At 45.7% G+C, this 18,208-nt stretch overlaps 1 protein-coding gene across 7 annotated transcripts in view; it reads left to right on the top strand.

Annotated features, from left to right (window-relative positions):
- The window catches only part of DAB1 (DAB1, reelin adaptor protein), a 253,512-nt gene that overhangs the window by 188,642 nt on the left and 46,662 nt on the right, over positions 1–18,208 (top strand). For 4 of the 7 annotated variants that reach the window (XM_023759971.1, XM_023759970.1, XM_023759968.1 and 1 more), the window contains exons 5-8: positions 410–529; positions 980–1,018; positions 2,610–2,675; positions 9,460–9,519. In XM_023759971.1, the coding sequence (XP_023615739.1) occupies positions 410–529; positions 980–1,018; positions 2,610–2,675; positions 9,460–9,519 (285 nt within the window). The remainder of the gene's footprint in view (positions 1–409; positions 530–979; positions 1,019–2,609; positions 2,676–9,459; positions 9,520–18,208) is intronic. The other 3 variants (XM_023759973.1, XM_023759972.1, XM_023759969.1) reach the window with 2 other exon arrangements.

Here is an 18,208-nt window from a genome sequence, read left to right as displayed (position 1 = left end):
CTAATGGGTATTTCGTAAGGACTCACTATTTTGGAGGCACAGTATACAAATAAGTTTCCTTGTGTTCATAGCCTCATTTAAAAAGAAAATAAGAGAAAACAAATAGCCACTTTGCATAAGGCCTACCCTAATTTTATTGTATCTGAAATTACTAATAAATAAAAGCATTGCCTTTTACGCCTGTGATTATTATGAATTTACAAATATAATTAGTTGGAGAAATGAACTTTAGCCTAGATGCAATTTACTAAACCAATACAAACAAGGTAGAGTTAATTAAAGATGGAATGCTTTCAGTTTAATGGGAAAGGGAAGAGCTGTGGGTTGTAGCCAGCGCACACAGAAGTGGGTCTTTGCAGCTCAGGCGCATCCCCTTATGAATAATGCGTTTTACCACCTTCCACTCCAGGCTGAACCTGTTATTCTGGACTTGAGAGATCTCTTTCAACTTATTTACGAATTGAAGCAAAGAGAAGAGTTGGAGAAAAAGGCACAAAAGGATAAGCAGTGTGAACAAGCTGTGTATCAGGTATAGCTGTGAGTTTATCCCGGTACCGGGGAAGATTGGGGCTTAAAATAAATAGATGTGAAAACTGACAGTCAGGGCTTCTCTTCCTGCTTCCAAATAGCAATACAGATGAAAGGCTGTCGTGTAAATTACTAGCTCAGAAGCGAGCTGTGAGAAATGATCCCTTATTCTCTGACATTCTAGACATGTAAGAGAAAGGGAAATCTTGAATCCAGAGGAAGATCAGGGGAGGACAAGGAAAGAAACACAATTGCTCTTGCTGTTGTTACAGTGGGTGGGGGTGGCTGCAAGGGTTTTGTTGTTTTTTTTTCTGTGTGTTTTCTACCTGATGGCCCCCCAGCCTATCCTACGCAGAACTGGCTTCTTTACTGTCCTGTAACTTCTGAATCCAGTCTCACATCTCTCCTTATGTCCTCTGCTCTCACCTTCCCTGCCCTCGCTCTGCCGTAGACAATTCTGGAAGAGGATGTTGAAGATCCTGTGTACCAGGTAATTTCTGAAACCAAACGGGTTTTTAGGGTCCGGAATGGCTAGGCCTGTGGTATAGACACTGCATCCGAGACCTGAAGCATCGGCTGCCTGTGGAGCCTAGACAGGGACAAGGTGGTTTCTGAGGGTGAGGGCTGCCAGCCCCCACAGGAGCCAGTTTCCATGAAAAGGAGCCGAAGTGTGACCAGCATCAGTGACACGGGGTGTGGTGATGTGCTTTCCCATCTTGCCTTGCCTCAGCCCCCTCCACAAGCTGTAAATGTCTGATCCTGGAGCTGAATGTCTTCATGAGTCTCTTGAATATTCTGAGTTCATGAGAGAGACTGAATAATGAGGTGGTTTCTCTGAGTCAAGAACTGGAGATGGGGACCAACGTTCTGACGACATTTGAATGCAAACCCAAAGGCTGGGTTTGTAAGCTTCAGAAAGGCTGTGGGAAGTCTCTCCCAGCTTGATCAGTCAGGCCGCCCCTCTGATGAGCTGGCTGGTGCCCAGGGGCTGTTGTGAGGAGGGAATGGGAGATCCTAGAGACATCGCAGCCCACAGCTTTCTCTGCATGCTCTTCAGGGTTGCAGCCCAGGTGTGTGTAGAGACATGACTTCTCTTGGGCTCAGGTATGTGCTCTGCTCAAACAGGTCCAGGGAAAAGGAAAGAGGTGGCCTTCGCCCCTCACCCCAAATGCTTATTCCCAAGGAGAGAAAGAAGCCCAAAGATGTACTTGCTGGACATAAAAGAAAACCTGAAACTTGTATTCTAACTGGGACGCACGTGGGTTCTAGATACGTGTGTGTCACACATACATAGGTGTGAATGCATATTTTCACACAGAAAGCTGCTATGCTGAAATTAAGATAATATGGATTTTTAAAGGCAGCATAATATGGATAACTTGTAGTGGAAGAAGTATCTAGCACATAAGACTAACAGAAGTCAAATGCACTTAATGATGGCCCTTGCTTTACAGTGAATGCTGAGGCGAGGATTTGTTTATAATGCGAGCTCAGTCCTTGGCTAACCAGCTCCAGAGAATGAAGAATGTTGGCCTTTAGAAATGGGCCTGTCCTTTAGAGTCCCAAACACGCACATGGGCAATCTGATATCTAATGCTTAAAACTGAGAATGAAATCCGGGTGGTATGTATGGGACGAGGGAATTTGGGGCTTATGAGCACTTCAGAGTTAACTTAGGAACCTGAGCCTTGAGCAAAGGGGGGGGCGACTGCTGTGACCCAAAGTTTACAAAGTTGGGACCCAGACATTCCCAGGAGACGTCATTCCCACTCAGCATGCCATGCAGGCAGGCAGTACTGAGACAAATGCCACTGAGGGAGGAGGCTGTGACTCCAGAAGAGCTGCTGGGCCCCGTGCAATCATCACGAAGGACTGACTGCCAGCCATTTGCAGATTTCTTTAGAAAAGGCAGAAATATGCGAGGCCCACCGGTACCTCAGTAATTCAGTGGTCTCACTAAGATGTGTTCTCTTGTGCCCGTTTCTTTAATGCTCACTGTGATTTGTATCTTAAATTCCAAATGCCTTTTTTTCCCTCTTTCTTTTTCCTCTGACCTTTCCTCTCTGGCCGCTGCATGATAGTACATTGTGTTTGAGGCTGGACACGAGCCAATCCGTGATCCCGAAACGGAAGAAAACATTTATCAGGTATAAAATCGCTTCTCTCTCAGCGTTGCGCCATCACCAGTAGATGTTCTGCAGGGTCTGAAGGACCAGGGCTCTCTCCGCACACACTCCACGCAGTCATTCCAGGCTGGTTAAGATACCTCTGCTTTCGGCTTCCCTCCAACTTACCAGCAGTTTTCATACCTGATCATGGAGTGGTTAATGGCCAGTTGGGTACAGTGTTTTAACTTCTAATGGATCTTAACTATTTTCAGTTGACTCAAACATCAGCTATTCCATTTTTCTAAATTAAATGTCTGCTTACGTGAAAAACCACTTTTAATCCATTTCATTCTCACAAGTATCCGATGAAGTAGGCATTGGAATTCCACTTTTACAAGGGGAAGCTGAGACTCGGAGAAGAGAAGTTGAGTAGCTTTCTCAGGGTTGTACAGTTATTTAGGCCTGAGATCAAACCCAGGCAAGGATGTGAAAGGCTAAGCTCGTGCTCTTCCCCATGCATTTCCATCAAAGAGTTTGAGTAATTGCAGCCTAGCAACACATCAAACAAATATGACGACCTCCAGTTTTCACTAATTAGAATTCCAGTCCTCATTTGAATATAAACATTAGAGACGTAGGAACAATTTTAATGTATTTCATAAGTGATTTTAATTTTCTTAATTTACTTAGTTGTGTGGTCTGTTATTCTGCCTTGGGCGCACATTACTTGTGTAATAAAAACAAAGCAGATTTTCAGTTTGCATCAAATGCATGGAATTCTAAATGACCAAAGTATAATGTTGGCTCCATCAAGTGCTCAGTTTTAACCAGCCCTGTGGAATAATAATCTAAGCACTGTCGACCCTTGAACCAATGGGTTTAAACTACATGAGTCTATTTATATGTGGATTTCATTCAATAAATACCTGTTCTGTTTTTGATTTTTGGTTGGCAATCTGCAGATTCAGAGGGCTGACTGTATGCATTGATCTATGCCATTCTATACAGGGGACTTAGCATCCACCAATTTTGGTGTCCAGTGGGGGAGGGGGAGAGGGTGGTGTCCTGGAACCAATTCCTGATAAATACCCAAGGACAACTGTTTTCAGGGAGTCAAAAGGTATACACAGATTTTTCAGTGCAGAGGGGCAGTGTCCCTGACACCCACATTGTATGTATATCCACCTGATCTGTCTGGATTGGATCCAAGTGTGAGGTTGTACTTGGAGGTTTTGTTTAAAATCATCACTGACAAAGTTTCTGTCTTCAAACAGATAAGTTGCATCTTTGTCTTCAGTGGCAGATATTCAAGTACAACCTGGCAGTACCTGAATATGGGGCCAAAGGAACCATGATCCAATATTCCTCTGAGGAGAGAGCACCTTTTGTTTTTCACATTTTTTCCTTTTCTTAATTTTTATTTTTAATTGCAGTTTATATTCAATATTATTCTGTATTAGTTTCAAGTGTACAGCATAGTGGTTCGATAGTCAAATACTTTACAAAGTGTTCCTCCTGATATTTCCAGCACCCACTGTCGGCATGCATAGTTATTCCAATATCAGTGACTGTATTTGCTATGCTGTAATTTACATCCCCATGACTATACTGGAACTACCAGTCTGTACTTGTCAACCCCTTCACACTTTTCACCCAGACTCCCATCAATAGATGAGTGGATAAAAAAGCTGTGGTACATATATACAATGTAGAGAGCACCTTTTAAAATAATAGACCCTTCAATATAAGAGGTTTCTGAATTCAGAGTTAGTTGTAGTTGGCAGGACTCCTGTTGTACCCTGTGGGGAGTGTAGGGGAAGGGGGTTTAGGCAAGTGGAGAACTGGATACTAGTTATGGCTCTGTCACCAACAACCTTTGTCTGAGTGGTACTGGGCAGGGTACTTGCCCTCTCAGAGACTCAGCTTTCCCAATGACAAAATTGGGGAATACTTTCTCTCCAATGCACATGTTGGCATGAGAAAAAAACAAGCTCATGAGGAGAAAGTATAGAAGAGGCTTCATCTGGGTCACACACTGAGCCCATCATATGTGAATTCAGGATCTTAAGTACCAGTACTACCAACTCATCCATTACTGTACCTTGTCAAGTTCCTTTTCTCCTCTGGGCCTCAGTTTACTCATCTGTAAAATGAGTCAATAAAACTGAGGGATCTCTCAGGCAATGCCCTTTTCTGCTCTTTGCAACTAGTTGCCTCATCATAGGCTTGTAATTCTTCAGAGGAGCATGTTTTTCAGGCACAGGAATGGTGTGTGTGTGTGTGTGTGTGTGTGTGTGTGTGTGTGTGTGTGTTTGGTAACTTTTGTTGAGTGCTGATTGTGGGCTGTTCTGTGAATGAGGGTTTATATGCAGTATCTTAATATCCCTCACAGCAGCCTGATGTGGCTTAAGCCATTATTCCCACATTACAGATGAGGAAAGTGAGGCTCACAGGGTTGTGGAACTACAAGAAGTAAAACTCCCCATTCATACCCACATCTGTGTGACTCTGTAAATGAATAGATTAATCCTGGGGCTCTCCTTAGCTCAGAAAATGCTGGTGCTGAATCTCACAATCAGATTCTATGCATCTTCAAGTCACTATCTAAAAATCACACTTGTTCTAACAGTTCTGACCTCCAATCTCCCTGTCTGTCCATCATGAACAGGAAGGTACCATTTAAGAGAATGAATATTTTACCGCCCCCTATTGGAAAGGCCTCTGGTCATTTTCCCTTCTTGCAATTGCCTGGCTGGGCCTGGATTTGCTTAACAAAAGATAAACTCTTGGATCTAAAGATAGGTCTGGGCTTTTAAGGAGCTGCAATTAGGAACCTCATTATTTTTTAAGGGCCTCCAAGTGTTGCATAGCTCTTCCTCCTGAGTAGATTGCAGTGTTCCTCATACTTCAGCCTAGCCCAGCTTGAACTCAGACTCAGTTCCACCTCCCCTTTTCTGGAAGGAAGGAAAGGGGACTAGGGCCTAATCCTTTAACTATTTGATGACCCTGAGGGAAGTACATAACTTCCGCATCTCAATTTCCTGGGCTACAAATAGGGATATGATATCATCTGCTTCTAGAAGTGATGTGAAGATGTAAAATGAGAAGGACAGCACTTGGACCTAGTAGGCTCCATGTAGATGTGAGTTCCCCTCACTCCCCAACGTTGTCAGCATCTGCTATTGCCCAGCTGTCTGACGATGATGTGTTAACTGAAGGGGAACATGGCTCGCTCACCCCCATCTTGTCCGAGAGCTGCAGCTGCTTCCAGCTGTGCTGTTGATAACTCCAGCCAACAGGAGGTAGGGGCTCTTGGGTAAAGTAACCTCTTGAGGTTCACCAGTCTCGTTTCCCAACCAAATTGATCATCGTAATTGTCTTTCTCTTTGCATGCCTCAGAAAAGTTAACAGCCATCCCTTTAAAACGACACAGAGCCTTGCGGTTCAAAGCATTTTTACACGGTTCTTAGTTTTGACCCTTCCAGTACCTCGGTGAGATGAAAACAGCTATGATGACAGTTGCGATGGCAATCATTTTAAATGGAAGAAAGTCAAGTCCTCCAATCTGAGTGCTGGGTCCAAGGCCAGAGCCTCTGATTCTGAATCCAGAGTTCTTTCGTTTCTTAATAAGCCTCCCGCCTGAGTGAGATCACAGCTTCCTGTGCAGGCATGCCCCAATTTTGTTCTTTCAAAAGTCATTTTTAATCACCCACGATGTGTCAAGTATCATTACTTTAAAATGGAAGTCTCTAGTCCTATGTCACTGCCTCTCCACACTACTAATATGCTGCTGAACTGAAAGTGTCTTCTGTATGGACAGTACTGAGTATATAGTTTTAGAGTCATATCTCATCTATTAATTGGTTCATTTAAAAAGTAATTATTTATGGAGCACCTAGCAAGTGCCCGGTCCATGGGGATGTACTGGTGACCACGGCATGGTCTCCGCCCTCAGGGAGGTTATAGGCAACCCCTTGGGTGCTCATGACAACCAGATGAGGGCACTGAGTGCAGAGAGCAAAATGACCTCTGAGGTCACACGGCCTATGGCAGAGCCAGGATTAGGAACCAGACCTCCTGTTTCCTCTTGGTCCAGAACCACTGTCACTCCCAAACATCATTTTTCCCAAATTGGTCTACCGATGGCATGGGCCTGCCAAGGGGAGAAGAGAGCCAGGACCACCGCTCTTTCTGGTCCTCATCCCTTGAGCACCTCGGCCAGTGTCCTGCCCTCAGCACACATGTGGTAAATGTTGGATGCTTAGAGGTTTATTGCTAACCAGTGTTTACAGATGGGGGAACAAGGATAAGAAATATCAGCCCTGCCCTCAGCAAGCTTGCAGAGCAGCAGGAAGACAGAGGACCCGGCAGCTGTAGTGTGGTCTCCCTAGTCCTATGTAAGAGAAAGTCTCTTTCCCACTTCCCTGTAGCAGCCTGGTTTCTCCCATCTCCCCAGCAAGCCAAGAGACTGAGCAATCGGGGGCCATATCCGTCTCCGTTTTCCATCATCATTCCAGTCAAAGTACAGTGCATGATTCAAAATAGGTACCTGGCAACTTTTGTTTTTTAATGAAAGGATGCACCAGAGGGTACAAGACTACAGAGAAAGGTTCAAACGCAGCCTGGGGAGTCAGGCGAGGCTCCCAAGAAGATGTCCGGGCTGAGATAACTCTTAAAGGACAAACAGGCAGATTGATATCGCACCCATGGGAGAGAAAGCAGAAAAGCTTTTTCAATTATGCACAGTTTGTGTTTATCCACCCTGCTGCTTTTCCCCCATTTGCAGGCATAATTGAGAGTCAGCAGCGGTTTGGCTTGCTAAGTGCCCACAGTGAGCAGTGAATTACGGGGGCAGGAATGCTGTTTGTTGTGCTCAGGAAAGGGTGAGCTCGTGGAAATCAAGTGCGGGCTCGGAATTTATTGGCCCTCATTAACAAGGACTCTGTGGGCATTCTTCGAGGATTCCTTTTCGATGGCGCCCAGTTATCAGGAGCAAAGAAAATTGCATTCTTCATTGGCTACCTGCAAACGAAAGTTTGCAAGAATTTTTCTCAAGTGCCTCTTTTGTACAGCCATGCTCACGCATAGTCCCACTGTCTGCAAGAATGTGCAGGAGCTTCTGGGAGTGCAGAATGTGATGGCAGAGAAAAAGAAGCCCCTGGAACAGCTGTAAGAATGGTGGGGCCAGGAGCCAGATGCAGCTGTCTATACAGTATAGTAGTGAAAAGGCCATCTGCCTAGGCTCCACCCTCTGGCAGGACTCTCTGGGCCGCACTTTCCGGTTGTCATCCCTCCCTGATTGACTTGTCCTGAGGATTATATTGGAATGCCTGTAAACAAATGTTCAGAATAGTGCTGGCACATAGTCAACAATAGTTCACACTGTTCGGAATAAATGTCTTGTTTGGTAGCCAGAAGGAGCTGAGTTGGAATCTGATCACTTCCTGGCTATGGAGCTTTGAGCAAAGTTCCTGAACATCTCTGAGTCTCACTTTCCACTACTTCAAGTGGAGGATACAATACCAATTTCTTAGTGTTATTGTAAGGATTTTAAGTTAAATGAGAGTGAAAATGACAAAGGAACTCAAGGAATAAGCTCAAATTCTTACTTCTTGAAGGATGGTTTGGTTACCTAGCCAAGCCTAAAATATATTTTTTTCTTCACCATTTCCCACATTTCTCTACGGAACATTTACCCAGCAGACATGACTGAAGGCCTACTGGGTGTTAGGCAGTATGCCTGCTCTTAGGGAGCCCCCAGTCTGAGGAAAGACATGTTATCAGACAATTCTGCAACCTCTATTGGCTGATCCCATCAGTGGGCTAAACTCTGCTCTGCTAGGTGCTGGGGAATGACAACCAATGATTACTCTCAATTTGGGACATTTCAGTACAAAGCCCTTGATTGACAAATGAGAGCAGTATTCACTGTACCCACTGTTGTTAAGTATTATAAAATGTGTGTGTGTGTGTGTGTGTGTGTGTGTGTGTAATGCACTCACGATAAAAGAAGCTATCATTCTAACATTTTTCCATATTATGGTGCCTAGTAGATTTTGATTATTGACTGTCTATTTTCTCATTTGATCTTCACAATAATCAGAGTGAGAAGCAGAGATAGCACCATTTTGTAAGCATGCAGCTCAGAGGAGCTAAGTGACTGGCTTAGGGTGTTACCATCACCACGTGGCCCAAGGAGACTAAGAGAAGAGAGAGAGAGAAGACACAGATATGTGTTTTTAAAAATTGATATATTTTTTTCTGGATTCTGGTCTCATGCTTTTCATATAATTTCTGGGTCCTTTCCTTGAACAAAGCCTTTGGTAATTACCCAGTGGCTTACTCATGATCCCAACAGAAGTGGAACTTTGTATAAGGACCTTAATACTTGCTATATTTTAAATAGCCTGGATCTCAGTCTTAGGGTTGAACAGTATAAGCTCAGCTGCAAACTGTGTTTAATCACTTTGGGCAACTCGGAGAACGTCCCTGGGCCTCAGTTTTGTCTTTGGTGAAATGAGGATTATGTGTTTCACCACAAGATTGCTGAGGTCTCTGCAGCTTCCTGTTCTGTGGTTCTATGATTCTGTGAGGAGTCCAAAGGCAGAGGCAGCCTGCAGACATGTGTGAAATGATTCCCACACACAGCCCTCCTACCTGCTGCTATCACAGCCCCTTGGAGCTGTCCCCTGGGACCCCAAAGCTGTTCTCTCACACACACATATCCCCTGGGGTCCCCTTAGGGTTGATTTCTGGTTGCTTTGTTCTTTTAAAATGGAACACCAGAGTGTCTTGACTGTGTTGAATTTTTATCTTTCCGTAGGTTCCCACCAGCCAAAAGAAGGAAGGTGTTTATGATGTGCCAAAAAGTCAACCTGTAAGTGTAAGTACATCTCCTTTCTACTGCCAGGTTCCCGTGACCTGTGCTCATATGTCTGCAGCCTGAGGAAAAGGACTCCTCTTCTGGATACGAGTCATGACCCATGTGGCTTCACTGGGGACTGCATGCTGGGACTCCTCAGTGGGTCAGAGGGAAGGAAGCATACGGGACAGACTGGTGGGGCTGCCGATCTAGATGAAGGTCTGGCTTCATGAGTGGCAGTGAGTTGGATTGTGCAAACCACCACGTCCAAGGGATTGGAGGTTTCAGGTGTTCTTCAGCCAAAGATTTTAGGGGACAGTGTCTTTGTTCTGGGAAGATTTTTGGCCATCCAACTTGGAAGTGGTTGAGAAGTTTCAGAGAGACAATAGAAGAAGGGCTAGTCAAAACCTTTACAGTGTGTAAGGGTCCAGCCAGTGGCCAGAAAACTGGGAAAGGCCATGTGTAGTGGTTTACGGAGGACCCAGAAGTCCACTGCATCTGGACCCCATGTGCTGGTGGGATTCCTGGAAATGTGAGAGAGAAAGGAAATTTCATTCTCTGAGGTACAGCCCCAGAGCACTCTAGGCCCAGACCTACATTTAGGACCTCCACTTGGCACTTTGACCCCTCCGTATAGGGTGTCCCCAAAAATGTATACACACACTTCGAATGATGATAAAGGCAGTAGTTATTAAAATACATTTTATTTTCAAAATCAAGCTCTCGACTGTTAAAGTGTGTATACATTTTTGGGGGGACACTTTGTATAATTAAGGGTGTACTGCGGGGCCAGTGAAGGCTCTTGAGCAGGGGGACATGATATTTTGCCACAGTGTATGTAAGACAAACAAACTAGCAACAACAACAAAAAAATCTAGGATGTTTAATCACTATTGATGTCACTCAACTCAGCAATGAGTGGAAAGAGTATGGTCTTGAAGTCCTGCAGACCCTCAAGAATCCCAGCTCTGGCCCTAGCGAGCTGTTGGGAGAAATGACTCTCTCTGGAACATTGTTTTAGGTCTGGACCCCACACTGTGGGAGACATAAAGACACACCTGTGTGTTTCAAGATCAGATTGATAAGGGGGTTTGAAACCCCATCCCATGAGGAGCAGCTGAAGGACTTGGAAATGTTTTACCTGGAAAAAAAGAAACCATGGAAAAGAGAATGTGGAGATGGGAGTCAGTGCGCCACGTACAGAGGGGGACTGTGGTGCTCTGTGCCAGCCAGCTCAGGGAACCAGGACCAGTGGGGGCAAGGAAGCCAGTTCCTGCTCCAGTGAGGGTGAGCTGCTGAGGGGCAGGGCTGTGCAAGGGGGGAGGAGCCGGCAGCTGAGAGGGTGTGCTCCCCAGCCTGGGAGACTGCCTGTCAGCAGGACTGTGGGAGATTCAAACATGGGACTGGCAGAAGCCGAGTGAGCTCTTGATGTCCTTCCACATCTGAGCTTTTGGATTCTCTGAGTTGGGAAGTCTTTCTGGTCTAATTCTTACTCCCTCCTGCTCCCCCTCCCCTTTGCACTTATGAAATTTCTTTTTGCTGAGTTTCCATTTCTCTACCCCCACTGGGCTAGGATCTTTCTGAAACCACCATACTCCACCTAAGTACTGCTTCCAAAACCCAATTCAGGTTAGTTTTAATGGAAAAAAAACACACCTAAATATGGGCCCCTTTCCAAAAACCCACGTCTGGAAACATAGTAGAGATTATGCAATGGGTGCCACTCAGAGAAAGTAATTTTTCTCCCTGAGGCCCTTGCATTTAATCGGGCCTCCTTGTCACTGAGACACAGGTCTTTCCAGTTTCAGCTGGTCCAGCCCCCCGGACACAGCTCCCCCGATTCCATTTGTGCCTACATTGCCTCACTGGCCCCTAAAGGGGGTAAATACTAGAGGAAACATGCCTCATTTGCCACCTTCATTTTAGTGAATTTACTAACCAACCTGGCCTTACCATCTCCATGCTTAATAGCTAAAAAATAAAAAAAAATAATCCAAGTTCCTTAGCCTACACAGCACTTGGGTCCCAGCCTCAGTCTATGCCTCTAACCGCCTCCTCTTGGTCCAGCTCCACCGAACTCTACAGTTTCCTGAAGGAGCCAGCCCCCATCCCCCACCCCAATGCCCCTACCCCCTACCCCCTGCAGCCATCCCATAACAGGCCAGCTTAGCTTCAAGCTCTGTGCCCTCAGGAAGACCTTCTGGATATCTGCTCTGAACAGTGTCAGCAGAGCACCCCTACCTTGTGCCCTTATAGCCCATCATTCCTTTCTTCATAGCCCTTACCACACAGTGGGAATCCTCCTCCTTCCCCATTGCTGCCAGGAGCTTCCTGAGGTCCTCGTGTTACCGGAGCAGGCCCAGGGTCTGGTACATGAAAGCCAGGCACCTCACAGCCGCTCAAGGGATATTTAATAAATCTGTGAATGACTCTACCCTGTAGTACGGATTTATGAAAAGCCCCAGCACTTTCTTTTAATGGGAATTCTCTGTTTGTCTGACTCTAAAATAGCTATTCAACGTAATACAGTTTTGTTGGGAAATATCTGGGCTGCCTGAATGGCCTGCCGTGGCTCCAGCCTGCTGTTCCCACAGGGTCCTAGAAGCATCTGATGGTGATGGTGGATTTTCCATGAATGATTGCAGCATTGCTAAAAGTCTAGAAGAGGCAGCAGGTAAAAGTCACGGCTCCGATGGAGAGGCAGACAGATGCAGCTAGAACATCAGCTCCTGCTCTTACCACTGTGGGACTTCTGACATGTGTCCTTGTCCCCCTGAATTGCAGTGTTCTCATCTACCAAAGGGTTTTTTGAATCTAACTTTGCAAGGCGATTTTGAGGAGAAAATGGTATCTGTATTGGAAAGTTGGTCTCACTTTAAATCTCAGATGTGCTTTAAATCTCCCTCATCTTCCCCTGTGTGGGCTCTTCCTGCCCTCTAGGCTCCCTCCTGCAGACCTGCCGCCCTGATGAGGCACCTCCCTGGGACACCTCTGTACTGCCCCCTTCTCCTAACCGGTCTGTTCTTAGGATCATGCTATGCTCCCCTCCACCCTTTCCTAGGAGCTCTGAGCCAAGATAAGGATGAAACCCACTCACTACTGGCAGTACACATTTCAGCTCTTCCTGGTCAGGGCAGCAGAAGCTTTGCACAGAGGCTGATCTCTCCTGTATTGTGAATACATGGGTATATTTTTTGTGTCAGGATCCCTGAAATCCAATGCATAATGCTTGCTGACAGGAAATGTTAGATGGCTAGAGACACAGGGAGGTTTCAGGCAAGAGGGTATACTTTGGGCAAAGCTTTGAAAGATGGGCAGGATTGGAACAGGCAACGGAGAAACGGAGCATGTTCTAGGTAGATCATCGAGGTCCCTCTGGCTCCTGAGTCCACGCTGCCTGTACTTAGCAGCACTTGGAGTAGATTAATGTAGCTTCAGTTTCCTTCTGGAAGAAACGGGGACATACTGGTGGTCTTCTTTTCTGCCCGCTGATACTGCTGGTCCTGTTCTTTAGACAGATATCCTGCCTCTTTGGGACATTCCTGAGTGGGGAGGAAGGTGTGTGCTCAGCACCCCATTACTGTATTCATTATTTAGTGCTTTTTGCTCCGTTAACATGATTCTAGCTCCACAGTGGATCCTCAAGTGGAGCAGGACAGTCACAGGCTCTGAAGTGCCTATTTCAGACCCTTTTATGCCCCACAACATTGAACCAGGTTGAAATTTACTATGAAGGTCAACTGTTTCAATGACACAGACCTAAACCTTAGGATGGTTCATGTCAGTTTTTGCATGAGCAATACTCGGTGATTTTCTTCTTCCCTCTCCTCTTACCCCTCCCTGTATTCTTACGGCTGAAAAATATCTTTTATCCTTCACCTTGTAGTTTCCCATTTTAAAAGTATTTTATGTAGTTGTATGAGGCATAAACGACTTTCTAATGATCAGTAATAATGTTTGGGGGCCTTCAATGGGAGATTCTTAAAAGTTAGGCATAATGGTAAATGGGAAGGACATAGGTTGTCAAATTGATAAATTGGACTCGACATTAATTTCCTTTTGATGAAACACGGATTCAGAAATGGAAACGAGATTCTTTCCTCGTGTTGGGTGTGATCTTTGTCAATCACTTTGACTTTCTCGGTCTCATTTTCCTGAATGAAAATGATGACCATCTTCTGCCAGCATCTCAGGGCTCTGGTGAGACTCATGGGGCAGTGTGGCAGCATCTTCTGTGACCATGAGGCTGCTTTCATAGACCCTGGGGAAGTGAGGACTGAGGAACTCTATGGATTAGTTGCCTCCACTTATTTTATGGGAGGTCCTATGATTAAGATAAAGGCCCAAGTTTTATGACAAGAGAGACCAAATCCAGGCTCAATATAAGAAAGAAATTTCAGACTCTCTGAGCTGATTTTCAGGGGAAAATGCAGCCTCTCAGAGGAGTGAGGTCTCTGTCCCTAGGAGTATTCAAGCTGCAGGTAAATGGCTCCATAAGGGATTCTATTTGTGAAGGTGACTGCAGTCATGGACCTCAGAATGACTTATCTCCTCTCTCATTCCATGTGCCCCCATATTCAGTATGTCCAGTATTTATTTACCTCACCATCCTCTTGTTCCCAGTATCCCAGCTGCCAACCCACATATGCTAGAGGCCCCATGTCTGCCTTTATCATTATGACCTTAGATTAAAAGTCACCCCCTCGGAAGTGCACAGCACTGACCTGGGAAGTTGGTGCTCTGGGTGGAAGGAAGTTTACCAGGTATAATAACCAAGTCATCTCACTGAGCCAGCATTGGGCATAGTGTCAGGCCTAGGAAATCTGTTTCTCCTTAGTTACCTCTGAAGAGGTTGGAATCAGGGCTCCACATCTTTCTGCTGTGTCCTGGGAGAAACTGATAGAAATCCCAATGGGATTTGAAGCTCAGGCCTCCATTCTGTTCCTTTCTCTGTTTTATAGTGTCAGGCACTGGCCATATGTACTAAGAGTCCAAGGTTCCCTTAGCTGTGGAAAATGCTGGTGCACTTAATTGAGCATCTGCTGTATGCCATGGACTGACTAGGTTCTGATCTTGGCTTATCTTTCAGTAACCCCAAATCTGGGAGGTAGATGTCATTTAGCTAAGGAAAGGGAGGCGTCTAGAGGTCACATAACTCAACCACAATCACAAAAGGAGTCAGTGGCAGAGCCAGAATTTGACTCATGCACCCACACAATTTCCACTAAAACCTACTGCCTTCAAGGTGAAAAAAAAAATACAGAGCCCTTTCTCTCCTCACATCACCCTAATCAGAATAAATACTTAGGCTGCCGTTCCCCTCACCCAGTACTCACTGTTTTTGAGTCTCTATAAATAGCACTTGGGCCTCAGGAGGTCCAGCACTTGGTCGCTGGCTGTGAACATCTCTCTTGTCCTTTAGAAGTTCTGTGAGTCTGGCCCATGTTTAACTCATTCCTGGACCCTCTCTCTACATTGGCACTCTGCTTTCATCCTCCTGATAGTGAATAGGTATTTGTGATTCACAAAGAACCAATCTTGATGCAAGCCACCCATCCCTGAAGATCAGAAAGCCTCTCATGGTGCCACTTCTGTCTCCTACCCTCCCAGCACCTGTGTGTTGCTTTATGAGACCCCATTCACCCAACAATCAGTATTTGGTCAATTTTTCCTTGCCTTAGATTTAATTAATTTCCCTGCTGCCAATGTAAGAAGAGTCAATCCATTAACGTGAAGAATGTCTCTGGACAACTGTTCCCTACCTCTCCGCCCTCCCCCCCACCCCCCGCCATCTTTCACGGCAAATAAATTTTCATTCACAATTCAGCAGTTGGTTTTTTTCTTTAGTTTGAAATCTGGATCAAGATGTTGCATAATTGGATTAAACCTAGTCTGAACATTTGTCAGTTTCACTTCCTCATTAAGCACCACATTGTAGAGAAATTATAATTATCGCAATGCAGTTAACATAGATGTCACACAAGAGGAGGTCGGCCAAAGTGAGGAAAAGGAATCTGATCTCCGTATTCCCACAAATGAAACAGGACTGTGATGTTTTGCTTGAGTGGGCTTTCTTTTAGCTGTGCTTATAAATTGTCCTGGGATAGAATGCTGAATTCCTAGAAATCCCAGAGCTAGTAGTAATGTTACAAGATGCTGTCTGGTTTAGCCTCCCCAGCAATGCAAGAGTCCCTGGAGAAGGACTGTGGGAAGTGCAGGTGAACATTCCTGACTCTTTGGCTTTGGCTCACATACCTTCAGTGAGAGGCCTTCATTATTTTTGTAATCTAGGAGCTCCAATTGTTACAAGGTCCTTCTTTTATGGAATCTCCTTACAACTTCTACTCATTTATTTATTCATTCATCCACCCATTTGGCAAATATTTGCTGAGAACCTCCTACCTGCCAGACAGAGTTCTACTCACTAGAGATACAAAGAAGAAGACCGGCATCTCAATGGTCTCAAACAGAAGGCAGATGTATAAAAATAATGACAATCAGTATATCAGGACTGTGACTGAGATGCTCCGGGAGCAGAGTGGAGGCCAGTAAACTTTGCCTAAGGCAGTGGTCGGCAAACTGCTGCTCAAAATACCGACTTCTGCGCATGGGCCACAAAGGTTCAATCGCACTGTATGTGCGTGCCCGCACGTGGTATTTTGTTGTGTTTTGTGGAAGAGCCACACTCAAGGGGCCAAAGAGCCACATGTGGCTCGTGAGCCACAGTTTGCCGACCACAGGTAAGGGATTTGGTGAGGTCTTCCCCCAGGGGATGGAGTTGAGGTAGAGTCTTAAAAGATGATGGAAGTTTGGCAGTGGAGAAAGGGAGTAAGGGCGGAACAGCATTCAGGAAGAGGGAACGGAAATGTTCAAAGACACTGAAATGTGGAAAAACCTACCATATTTTAGGGGCTGATGAGTAGTCTGGGGTGGCATGGCCACAGGATGTCTTCGTGGGAGCAGAAGACAAGGACACCAGGGGAAGCCAGCCCCAGTGAGCCAAGGGCCTGAAAGGTGGGGCTTAGAAGCTAGAATTTGTGAGGAAGCCACTGATGCTTTCAGGTGGTAGAGTGATACTATTAAAGTTACATTTCCCTGCCGAAACTGGTTTGGCTCAGTGGATAGAGCGTCGGCCTGCGGACTGAAGGGTCCCAGGTTCGGTTCCGGTCGGGGGCATGTACCTGGGTTGCGGGCACATCCCCAGTGGGGGATGTGCAGGAGGCAGCTGGTCGATGTTTCTCTCTCATCGACGTTTCTAACTCTCTATCTCTCTCCCTTCCTCTCTGTAAAAAATCAATAAAATATATTAAAAAAATAAAAATAAAAAAAAAAAATAAAGTTACATTTCCCAGCATCACTCTGGTGGCCTGTGGCAGGTGGCTGGACAGGTGGGGAGACCATGAAGAAGCTAATTGAATTATCTGTGTGTATCCATCAAGATGGAGTCAGGAAAACAGAGCCCACACCAGTGTAATACAGGGAATTTAATGCGGAGAACTAGTGACAAAGGTATTAGAAGAGCTGAAAAGCCAAACGGGACACTGGGGCAACCCAGATTAGTAATATTTGCAAGGTGCTACCACCCCTAGGGTAGGAAGGACAAAGGAAGGAGGTGGCTTTAGCATAGCCCAGGAGCTGGGGCTGCCAGGATCCCATTACCAGCAGGTACTTGGGTGCAGAGGGAGCTGTCCAGCAGGTCAGGACCCTGGAGAGATGGACTGTCTGGAGGAAACTAAAACCATGGAGGAGACTCAACCAATGCTGAATACTGTGAAAGAAAATGGGAAGAAATTCACTTCTCCCTTCTTCCCACTATCCAGTTTCCCACCACTGCCTCCTGTTGGCCAAATGGAAATGGAAATGTGTTGGCAAGGGAGCCTGGGTAATGTAGTTCACAGGGATCTGTCCCTGTCATGCAGCACAGAGCAGGGAGAGGGCAAGAATGGGTCTGAGGGCACATCGGTCAAGGAGTAGACAGATGAGGACCAGGGGTAGATAGGTGAGGACAGGGCTAGACAGGGTCTGGACTGAGGGTGGGGTCCTGCAGAGAGAGAGAAGAGAGAGGGGAGAGAGAAAGAGTGAGAGAGAGAGAGAGAGAGAGAGAGAGAGAGAGAGAAGTAAATTTGAGTGGATGGCTAATGTGGGAGGTGAGACGAACACGAGGTTCCAGCTACCTCCAAGGTGGCAAGCTTTGGGAGGTCAGGTATGAGGCGATGTGGACTGACCGCCCCATCTCCTCTCCTATCACTCTGTCATTTAACGTACCTGCTGTTCTACATCTCCAACTTCTGAGAGTGCTTGTGCGTCAGCTTTTCCACCTGCTGTCTTCAGGTTCTTGCCAAAGGCGGTTGTGATCCCTTTCATCTTTTTCTCTGTTCTCAGTCCATGAATCTCCTTTGGGCGGTGTCATGTTACCCCTTTAAATGATATCTGGCTCTTTCTCCCAAGGTGGAAAAACTGAGCTGTCATGAATGGAATCAAACAGAGTTGTAGATAGCTCACTGTCAAATCATTGCTGCGACTTGTTTTCCACAAATGCAAATGGGGATGGGGATCAGTGTTTGCATAAGCTGCTGCCTGTTCTACTGTTTGCTCAGTTGTGTGTTGGCAAAAATCATGTCAGAATAAACAATAATCCCTCCATGCCTCTGCTAAAATACCTACCAGTGCTCTCCTAGAGGGATGGTCTTCAAACTTTGTATAAGACCCA

Source organism: Myotis lucifugus, unplaced genomic scaffold, assembly GCF_000147115.1.
Source record: "Myotis lucifugus unplaced genomic scaffold, Myoluc2.0 scaffold_168, whole genome shotgun sequence".
NCBI lineage: Eukaryota > Metazoa > Chordata > Mammalia > Chiroptera > Vespertilionidae > Myotis > Myotis lucifugus.
Note: the sequence above shows the minus strand (reverse complement) of the source record. Positions and strands in the feature narration are given on the sequence as shown.